Here is an 11,370-nt window from a genome sequence, read left to right as displayed (position 1 = left end):
TTCTTAGAAGAGGGACGCTGGGGTCAGGTGTGGAGTTGGGGAGAGCATGGAGTTCAGTGTGGGGCCCTGAGGGAGTGGATATGGAGAAAGGGAGGGTCAGCTCCTCAGGACGACCACCTGGCACTCCACCAGGGCGGGCCCAGAGCCTGTGGCATCCAGCCCCTGGAAGGAGCTACCCTTTGGGGAAGTCATTTGAAATGGATGAATGACTTCCTAAGGTCACAGCCAACCCAGACTTTGAGGATTAAAAAGGGTTCCCCTATGAAGGCCCTGCCTCATTCCTACACTGTTCATCTCTGGCTGCCACCATAATCCATTTCCTTTTCCATGAGCAGGAGCTCCTGTTTCGAATCCTGCCTTGGTCTCTCACCTGGTGCAAGGACACATGCTATTGATATCAGACCCTTAACACGGATCAAGCTAAGTATTCTGGTGAGTGAAAAGAATCATGAAGAAATGTGAGGAAATCATTGGGGAAGCCCAGATGAGCCTCTGGGGAGAGAGTGTGGTTGCTCCTCAGTCACAGAAGGGGAGACCTCCTCAGGACCACTTTGGTAGGAAGTGAGGTCAATCAGGCCCTTCTGCCCTTTCCCTCTATGGTCCTTGCTTCTGGTGGGATGGGCACCAGCTGTCCTGACCTGGTGGCCTCCAGGCCCAGTGCTCAGCAGCTGTCTCAGAAGGAAAGCAATTCTTTTTTTTTTTTTTTTTTTTTTTTTAATTTAGACAGAGTGGGAGGGAGAGAGAGGAAGAGAGAGAGAGGGAAACATCGATGTGAAAGGGACACATCGAGTGGCTGCCACCCACACGACCAACCAGGGCCGGGGACAAACTGCAACCGAGGTACATGCCCTTAGCGGGAACCGAACCCGGGTCTCTCCGGACCGCAGGTGGACGCTCTAACCGCTGAGCCAAACTGGCCAGGGCAGGAAAGCAATTCTTGACAAAGGAGAATAGCCTCCTTCCTTCCTCCTCTGCAGACTTCAGTGTCTTATGGTTCTCATTTCAGAAAACATCTTGGTGACCCAACACCAGACTATGGGTGAAGACGCCCAGCCTCAGGAGATGGCATCCACAAGCTCCCCGAGGGCAAGTGAGCCCAGCCCTGAGGTCAAACAGAATGGGGACTCTGAGGGGAGGGGGGGAAGCCCCCAAAATCTGCCAGTAGAACATCACTTTGCATGTAAAGAGTGTGGGGATGCCTTTCGGCTTAAGGTCCTCCTTGTGCAGCACCAGAGAATTCACAGTGAGGAGAAGGGCTGGGAGTGTGGCGATTGTGGGAAGGTTTTCAAGGGGGTCTCTGAGTTCAATGAGCACCGGAAGAGCCACGTGGCTGTAGAACCCCGCCCCGGCCCAAGCCGGGCCCTCGATGATGCCATGGAAAAGAGGGAGCAAATGGAGAGGGAGGCGAAGCCCTTCCAGTGTGAGGAATGTGGGAAAAGGTTTAAGAAGAACGCAGGCCTAAGTCAACATCTGCGTGTCCACAGCAGAGAGAAGCCCTTTGACTGTGCGGAATGTGGGCGGTCCTTCAAAGTGAACACCCACCTCTTTCGCCATCAGAAGCTTCATAATTCGGAAAAGCCCTTTGCCTGCAAGGCCTGTAGCAGGGATTTCCTGGATCGCCAGGAACTTCTCAAGCACCAGCGAATGCACACTGGCCACCTGCCTTTCGACTGTGACGACTGCGGCAAGTCCTTCCGAGGAGTCAATGGCCTGGCCGAGCACCAGCGCATCCACAGTGGGGCCAAGCCCTATGGGTGTCCCCACTGCGGCAAGCTGTTCCGGAGGAGCTCAGAGCTCACCAAGCATCGGCGAATTCACACCGGCGAGAAGCCATATGAGTGCGGCCAGTGCGGGAAGGCCTTCCGGCAGAGCTCCAGCCTCCTGGAGCACCAGCGCATCCACACCGGGGAGCGGCCCTACGCATGTGGCGACTGTGGCAAGGCCTTCCGGGGGCCCTCCGACCTGATTAAACACCGGCGGATTCACAGTGGACTGAAACCATATGAGTGTGACAAGTGCGGGAAGGCCTTCCGGAGGAGCTCGGGCCTGAGTCGCCATCGGAGAACCCACAGTGGAGCAAGACGCTGTGAGTGCAGTGAGTGTGGCCGTGTGTTCAAGAGGCGGTCAGCGCTGCAGAAGCATCAACCAACCCACCATGAGTAGATGAGGCCTGCAGGCCCTTGTCTGTCAGTGGGTCCCTGCCGCCCCCCCACCCACCTAGAGTGGGATGACAGAGTCAAAGGAGATGAACAGTTTTGTAGTGCTTATATATTTTATTGTCAGAAAGGTTAAAACCAATTTATACTGCCACCAGCAATTTATAAGTGTACATTTCCCATTTTGCCTCTCAAGAGTAGCTTTTAACATTTTAATTTATTTGGGCTAGTTTAGCTGGCATAAAATAACTTCAAGGTATTTAAATCTGCAGGCCTTGAATCTGAGAATGAGAGAAGAGAAACCTGGATGTGGGGTTGGAGGGGGGCTTGTTGGTCATCCCCTCTAAGCTCCCACCTCAGGGAAACACACACACAGCTTTTCAATGATGGCGTCAATATAATGTGAGCCCAACTTTCCTAAAGAAAAGATTGCCCCAAAGTCTTTTGGCCTACTTGAATCTATAAATTTTTAGGGATGTAAATAGAATACTCAAATGTGTTATAATATTTAATTTATTTAGTTATACATACATATTGTAAATCACATATTATATAGAATAATATATTACTTTAGAAAATACTCCTTTTTTCCACGTTCCATTTCATATCATTTTGTTCCAACTTCTCATATGCATTTCTGACCTCACCATCTTCACCAACCTGGGAGCCCCTTTTGAATCATTCGTTTCAAAGCACATCCAATGGTTTTCCATCCATTCGAGCTGTGTGCCATGTAGCACTGTGACAATCCCTGCACGAGGCTCTCACTAGAAATTTCCTCTCAAGCCATAAGTACATGTTCATGTAACATTAGGACAATTGTTTTTTGGTTTGTCCTGTAACTCTACAACATAACTACTTAGGGTGTTGCTTTTTTAAATTACCTTTAAAAGCTTTTTTAAAGCATCTAAAACTTGTTATTGTGAGGTCATACTCCTAGGTTAAATTTCTTTTGTGTCTTTTTTTCTGAAACTAATTCCATCTGGGGAGTCCCACACACAAAACTAGCATTGGTTGGGATTTGTTTCAGTCTAATGAGTCATCCTTACAAATATTTTGTTCAAAATTAAGTAGTTGAGAGAGCACCCCCATAGTAACAGGGACATGTCAAGGACTCAAGTGTAAAGTGACGCCTCCTTTTTGAGAATAATTGCCTCTCCTCATTTAGGACCTAGATGGTACTTCTCCAACCCTCCATTTCTGGCTCTGTAAAATGGGAGTGATCACAGGACTACCTCCTGAGGTTATGGTGAGGACTGTGACACCACACCTAGCATGGAGGGACACTCAGTGAAGGGCATCTGCTGTCATCGTCATAGTTATTGCTGTCATTCTATGGCTTACTAGTACCAGAACTGGGGATGGACCCAGGCCTCCTGACTCCTAGTCTCATCTTTCTCTCATGCGATGACTTAAATACTGTTCCTGTTTTCTTGCATGCAAATCGTATGTTCATCTCCTTTGACCAGTTATCAAGTTAGCTTTGGATATATTGACTTTATACAGAAGTTCTTTCTATATCGATTGTAATCTCTTTTTAAATTTTATTGCTTTGCTCTTTGTAGTAGTTTTATTACATTTTTTTGTGTGTTATACAGGCTTTTAATTTTTACATATCCAAGCATTCATTGTTGTCTGTTAAATCGTAATTTTCATTGGTTGAGTAGTTAGATATGACATTTTCTTCTAGAATTTTAATCACAAATGAAAAGTTGAAAGCCCTGCTCCACCAGAAGGTGAATGTTCCAAGTGGGCAGGCTGGATGGGAATGGGCCGGAGAAGCAGGCTCGCTCCTCATCCAAGATGCAGACTCCGTGCATGTCTGTAGGCAGTACTTGACTATCCAACCTGGCCACTCAGGCACGCAAGAGAACCTTCCATCACAGATTGGCCAGAACACTGACTGTTCCTCAGTATAGCCCTGGCCATCAGCAGCAGGGCCGGGCCTCACCTAGATCAATGGGGTGGTCCAAACTTGGTCTTGGCAACAGCCATACTTTGAGCTCCTGGGAGCCTTGGCCATGTCTGGCGTGGATTCAGTGCCTCAGCAGCAGATCCAACCAAGAGACATCTCCAACAAGAGAAGACTCAACGATGATGTCATGTGAATCGCATCCTCCTCTTAGTGACTCTGGAACAAGAAAGAGGTCGGTTTGGTGGCTTCTACTTTTGGCAACTAGGGGGAAATTAACCCACGTGTTCTGGTGATGTCACCTCCTGCAGCCACACCTAAGAGGAGCAACAGAACAAAGGCTCAGAAAAACCATGCCCCTCTGATGGCCTGCATGTCATGGTGATAAAAGCTAGCCACACCACGCCTGGGCTGTGACTTACAGCAGGTGTGCCCAGGGGGGCAATAAAACAAGGGTTTGGTGGGCAATAATGCCCTTCTGATGGCCCGCGTGGCATAGAAATAGAAGCTGGTCATTCTGGGGCTCAGCTGTTACTTCCAGCAGCCTCCCCCAGAAAGAACAGCAGCAAGGGCTGGCCAGGAGCCTGGCCCCTCCAGCGGAGCCCACAGGTAGAAGCCAGCCACACTGGGGCTGTGGTGTGACTTCCCAGCAGCCGTGCCTGGGGTCGGGGTGGGGAGGGGGGGTGGTACTAGACGGCCTGGAGAGGAAGTGTGCCCTTCTGATGGGCCCACTGAGGCTGAGGCTGAACTCCCCAAAAACTCCCATCCTGGGAAGCAAGGTCCCACAATGACCCCTGTGACCTTAGCCAGAAGGTAACCTGGAATGGCCTCCAGGCCACACCAGTGGCTCTCTGCGACATCTCCATCCTGAGCCCCAGGCTGGAGAACCGCTGACAGCACTTGTTACATAGCAATTCCTTGTGCTCTGTGGGCTTCAATTCTTGCAGTAGTCGTGAATCTGTGTCTGAGATCGCTACTTCCTTCTCTCAGCAGTTTTTCTCTTTTCACGCTGTTATGACATGTTTGATTCGAGTGTCATTTGGTAAGGAATGGTGACGTCCACGAGAGGGGGACAAGTCTGGCACCTGTACCTGCAAGTACTGTGCCGTTTCTTGCCCATTCACTAGGCATTTGTCGGGTTTTATGAAGGATCCACATGCAGTATTAACTCAGAACCTAGCATCATCATCAAGGGCCTCGTTTCCCCCAGCTGGGATACAGTGTGCTGGCATCTCGTTACACCCTTCTTCACTTTTTTCTCTTCCCAGTTGCATAATTTTCTCTCGGATAAACCATTTTTCAGAGTTAACACTAAAGACCCGCATCTTTTCCATCACTGTGTTTGCAGGTGAAGTCTGTACTCCAAACACGGTCAGTCTGTGGCTTCCATGTGTGTCCTGTAGTTGCACTGAGTTCTGTTTTTGCCTCTGGTAACTCGGGAGTGGATTTCCTGGGATTCTCTAAGTATACTGCTACGTCAGATGCAAAATGGGATCAAGCTTTCTGTTGTGTGTGCTTGTCTATGCATTGGTGTATCTACCTCATTTCATTTGTCTTTCTAATCACATGAACGTTTTGCAAGGGAAACAAAGAGCTGTTGGGTTACACTGAATGCTGGCTCTCATTAGAAATATATCCTTTTCTTATATTCTGAAAGGAACCCTCTATTGCTTTTATTAAAGTTTTGAATACTTGCTGAATTTTTCAAAAATAAGTACTTGTTTACCATTTTTGCTGCTTGAGATTAACTGTGTTGGTTAGTTGTGTCATACCCACTCTCAAATTTCCAGAATGAGCCCGACCTGATCACAGTGGGCATCCTTCTCATGTGGTGGTGCATTCCAAGTGCCCCTGGCTTGGGCCCCGTTGTGTGCCCTGTGACCCCCACCCCCCCTTCTAGTCCACATTAATTAAACCACAACTGACCACCTGACTCAAGGGCAGCAACTGTTCATCAGAGCTGGCTGGAGATGACGGGCCAGGACTTTCAGGTTCTACGAACAAGGAAACTAAGAAGTTACTAGTTGGTGTTGGAAGAAAGAGGAAGCCTGTGATATTTAGAGGAGGTGGATGGCACTGGCTTGAAGGCCTATGGTTTCCTGCTCGGTGCCCCAGAGCTGCCTCAATCCCAGCACCCCGAGGAAGCCTGGTCTCATGTTCTTGGATTTCTGAGGACTGCCCTCCACCACAGACTTCCTTAACTTGAAGCAGCTTGAGTGGGTCTCTGCTTCTTTGCAGTCTGTCAAGAACCAGTTTATCCTTTGGCTACTTCCTGAGACGCATCAGTGGCTGGCTTTCTTTGTGTTCTACCTGGCCCGAGTTCCTGGCCCAAGTCCCACCTGACTATAGTAAACACCCATTTAAATGTGGTACTGTATTCTGTTTGCTAAGATGGGTTTAAAAATCTATGCCTTCTAGTATCAGTGAGTTTGACCAATACTTTTCTGTCTGGGTATCATTCCTGCACTGACCCCAAGTTTGCCCCACTGATCAAGCTCTTAACTTTGGAGGTGTCTTCCTACTTCCAGCAAATCCATCAGATGAGGATTTGATAACTTCTCTATTACTATGTATATTTACATTCTGTAATTGCCATTGTATCATTTTGGGTGTTTACTTTCAAAAGTAGAAATGGTCTATTTAAACTTGGTCTTCAACAGTATTTGCATATCTGAGGACAGTAGCTATGTCCTGCCCCAGTTCTTATTTCTGTTATTGGCACTCCTTCCTCCTTCCTCCCAATCTCCTTAACTTCTCTGTTTTATGGCACTTACCTATAATCAGCCTTGCACTAGAGCTTCACTCTCCCTGCCCTACCCCACCCATTAGATTGTGCACTCTTAGAAGACAGGGGTGGTCCTTAATGTCTGATTCCCCCACCAGATCTAGCACAGTGCCTTGCATCAAGTAGATTTCAATAAATATATGTTAAATGATTTTGGTCTCCTCGACTTATTTCGTCAAAGCTTAGTTTATCGTTCTCGCCATGCCTTTCTCCATGCTCTGGAGTCCTCTCCCATCCTGGGGTCTAGGTGCTGTCTTGGCTTCCACTTTCTGGACACTCAGAGGGGAGAGGAGGTGCCCTGGTGAGGGAGGGCTAGTTTTTCTGGAAGTTTGAGCTCCCTCTTGGCAGAAGGGGTCTGTCATTCAGCCAGGTGCTTCCCCCCCCCCCCATCCCCCGGCTAGGGCTCTCCCTGGAGTCTGAATTCCAGGTGGGAACAAAAGACCACACTGGGCCCTGAGCTCCTCCCCCAGGGACCAGGAATGGGGTGACAGAAATGGCTTCTGAAACACGAGAATTGGCCCGCCTCTCTGGGCTGAATGGGGGCAGCAGTGGGGAGATCAGTCCTCTTGGTGGCCAGTGGCTGGCCTTCTCTCTAATGACCATTATCTCATAAAAGGCAGGTAATGAGAGGGCTCTGGCTTCCTGACCCTCCCAAGTGTAAAGAGTTCTGCTGCGGAGTCAGTGATCTTGTCCTGGAAGGACAAGTACAGAGTGGGCTCCAGGAGTGCTTGGTTGGGCCCCTGTGGTCCACAATGTACCACAACAGGAGGGAGCAACATTGGAAAGGAGCATGACTCCCCCCACCAACCCAGTCTCCTTGGAGGTTCCCATACAAGGACCATGTCATCTTTCCTCCAGGTTCCCATCCTCATGACACTGTCACTTGACACTTTGTAGGCAAGGGATGTGATAGCTCCTTGCCCCACTGGCAGCCCAGCCATGTCTGCTTGCAAGCCAGATGTTTGGAAAGAACCATGCATTTGCTTTGCCGATTTTGTGATGTGCTTGCTACTGAGAATTCAAGACGTGCAAACTCTGTTCTGGCAAGCTTTGGTTTTACAAAAGGCAAAGCCACAGGTCCATTTGGACACCTAATACTAGGTGAGGGAACAGCCTGGGGCTTTTGGGGCCCTGTGGGCCTCTAGTAGGGGTTTTATTTTATTTTAATTTATTTTTCTTTATTGATTTTAGAGAGAGAGGAAGGGAGAGGGAGAGATAGATAGAAACATCGATGAGAGAGAACATCAATTGGCCACCTCCTGCATGCCCCCCACTGGGGATCAGGCCCACAACCTGGGCACGTGCCCTGACCAGAAATCGAATTGACGACCTCTTGGTGCGTGGGTCGGCGCTCAACCACTGAGCCACACTGGCTGGGCTCTAGTAGGGGTTTTTAAATGTTCTAGTGTCCCTGCCTTCTGGAGCCTTGCAGCTTCTCCAATACCACCTTCCTCTGACCCCTCAGACGTCTTTCTGACCTGGGAGTTCACAGTCCCCAGAACCCCACTTTGTTGCCCTAGTCCAGGCTCCCAACCACAACCCTCTGACCCAACCCACTTCTGTCCAGCTTGTGGCCCACCTGGGAGGGACCCCTGGCATTGTCTTAATCTGTTCAAGCTGCTATAACAAAAATACCGTAAGTCCGGTGGTTTATAAACAACAGACATTTATTGCTCACAGTTCTGGAGGCTAGAAATCCAAGATCAAGGTGCTGGCAAAGCCAGTGTCTGGTGAGGACCTGTTTCCTGATTCATAGATGGCTGTCATTTTGCTTTGTCTTCACCTGGAAGAGACAGGGGAGCTCTCTGAGGTCTCTTTTACAAGGGCACAAATTCCTTTCACGGGGGCTCCATCCTCATGACTTAATCACCTCCCAAGGGCTCCATGTCTTAATACCAACACCTTGGGGGTTAGGATTTCAATGTATGAATTTGGGGGGGGGCGCGGCACAGACATTCAGTTCATAATAGGCATATAGATAGAAAGGGGGGATTCTTCTTTGAAGTTCACTGCATTTTAGCTGAGTATCCTCCCAACCCATTAACCTCAAGTTTCCATCATCACCAGCCCCTCTAAGAGCATCTGCTGTGGTCCAGGTCATCACTGGAATGCTGTGCTGGAATGTACTTCATTCAAATGGTTGCTGACTGCTGGGGCTGCCACTAGCCTCACATTGAAATGCACCTTTGGCCTGAAACCATCACACTGGTGATGAGACAAAGAAGAGAGAAACATGTGGGCAAGGGCGCCCTGCCTACCGTTAACATGTGAGGGTACTTGGGCGTCTCTTGCATTTATGCATTTATGCAGTTACTTATACATTGGTGAGCTGTTTGAATTTTTTTTCCCACCGAGCACCTATTATTCTTTTCATTAAAATATATTTAAATATATAATTTAAAAATGTTCCCCCCACGAATTATTTTCAGGCAAGGCAGGTCATAAATACCCTGTGTTCCCTCACCCTTACCCCTTTCCAGACCTTCATTTAACAAGTACTTATTGAACACCTATGCCAAGCTCCAAATGCAAATGACACAGCCCCTTGCCCTCAAGCACAGAGTGTCAGAGCAAGACAGACATGTAGCAAAAATGTCACCATGCCCAGCCGGTGTTGCTCAGTGGACTGAGCGTTGTCCCATGGACTGAGAGGTCCGGGTTTGATTCCCAGTCAGGGCACATGTCCAGGTTGTGGGCTCGATCCCCCAAAGGGAGGGGGGTGTGCAGGAGGCAATCAATCGATGCTTCTCTCTCACATCGATGTTTCTATCCATCTCTCTTTTCCTCTCTCCCTAAAAAAATAAATAAAAACATATTTTTTAAAAATGTCACAAGTGAAACCTACGTTCTCACCAAGCTTGACTCCTCGGATCTGTGCACTTTAGTGGGTGCTGGTTATACTTCAGTTTTTAAAACTATAGCACCAAACACATACAATATTAGCAAACAAATCCCCCTCCCTCCATGCTCAGGTCCTGCTGATTTTATATTCCGAGGACCTCCATGCTCTGCCCTGGCTGGGAGCGGGCCTCTCCCTCCCCCCTGGGACCCCTTGTGCTTTCAGACCCAACCTCACTGCCTGCGGGTGGCCTACACCTCCAGACTGGAATCCTCTAAGGCAGAGTGGGGCAGATCAACCCTGGCCCCCCAGCATCCAACCTGGGACCAGGCACAAAGTAGGCCATTGGTGAGGAAATGTGTCCTGCAAGTGGGTGGACTGGACAGGATGCAGCCTCAGCCCAGGCCTCCCCTCACATACCCCCACCCAGAGCGAAGCAGTGGAGATGATGGATCAGATCGTACACTGGGTGTGGAAAGACCCATCGGGGCTGGGCCGGCCCTGGCTCTCAGGGACCCCAGCCTCAGAGTCCATGGCGGTTCCCATGATGCTGCTCAACCTGGTGGAAGCAGACCAGGAGCTGGCGGGCAACTCTGTGGAGCTGGGGGACTGGTGTGCTCAGAGAATTCTCTGGCACATCCAGGTGGGGAACAGAAGGCTGATGCCAGCTGCCAGATGGGGCCTGGCCACTGGCGAGCAGGGCGAACTCCACTCCCCACCCCTCAGGGCACATGCCCACACCCACCCTCAACCTGGGCCCTGCTAGTCCCCTTCACAAGTGGGAAGACACAGGGAGGCTCGACCCGGGAGAGGTGAGGCCCGAGACCCTCAGAAGGTGGAGGGCCCAGGGAGCTAGGTGGATCTGAGGGCAGGAAGGAGGATGCCAGGCACAGCAGAGAACAGGAAACCAGACTCAAGTCCTTTCAGGCCTGTGTGTGTTTCAGGACAGCCACTTTGGTGGCAGTGGTAGGAGCTCCTGCTTGGAGGTGGCAGGTGAGTGGCAGGTACCTGGAGGATGAGGTGCAGCCTCAGCCTTGACTCAGAAAGCCCCTCAAGGCCAGGGGCTGTCTGCACACTGAGTGGCTGAATGGGAGGGGCCTAATCATGGGGGTGGGGACTGTTGACCCTGAACTTCAAGAAACTTCACCAAACCAGCTACTGAATGGCACAGAAGGGCATGGAAGACACATTTGACCAATGCTAGCTGGCCAAGGCCAAATCACAAATCTCACTATCAGGAAATAAATTTCTGAGATTCAACAATGAGTCTGAAATTTATCTCCAAATATACCTGTTACTATAATTTGGTTTTCCACTGTCACCCTTCAACTTTCAGGGTTGGCCTTCTGGTGCAGGAACGGTGGTCTCAGCCTGCAGCTGTCCTTGGGTCCCTGTGCTGTGCACATGCTGCATGATGAGCCCTGATGCTATTCGAGAAGCCAGTGCATCTCAGAAGAAAGGTTTCAGTGGCTTGTTTTCCAGAAGAAACTTTGTACCCTGGATTAACAGTTTGGTCAAATTTCAAAAATCCCTTGTCTTTAATTACTGAAAACAGTTGATGTCTGTAGCAGTCCTTGTGACAAGATTCCCTTTGCATTTTTCAGCAACTGTTTTCCTAAAGCATTTTGTAAAGTCTGGTTTGAAGTTAGTTTAGGTGAGATCAAAATGTGTTTTCAGA

The 11,370-nt window shown here is 49.4% G+C and overlaps 1 protein-coding gene across 1 annotated transcript; it reads left to right on the top strand.

Annotated features, from left to right (window-relative positions):
- The first annotated feature begins 335 nt into the window (after positions 1–335).
- Positions 336–2,586, top strand: ZNF275 (zinc finger protein 275). Its single transcript, XM_036271283.1, is given in 3 exon segments — positions 336–405; positions 407–432; positions 1,007–2,586. Coding segments are annotated over 3 exon segments (1,203 nt in total). The 5' UTR covers positions 336–385; the 3' UTR covers positions 2,164–2,586.
- The last annotated feature ends 8,784 nt before the right edge of the window (positions 2,587–11,370 follow it).

This window comes from Molossus molossus, unplaced genomic scaffold (assembly GCF_014108415.1).
Source record: "Molossus molossus isolate mMolMol1 unplaced genomic scaffold, mMolMol1.p scaffold_m16_p_2, whole genome shotgun sequence".
In the NCBI taxonomy this organism is placed as follows: Eukaryota; Metazoa; Chordata; class Mammalia; order Chiroptera; family Molossidae; genus Molossus; species Molossus molossus.
Note: the sequence above shows the minus strand (reverse complement) of the source record. Positions and strands in the feature narration are given on the sequence as shown.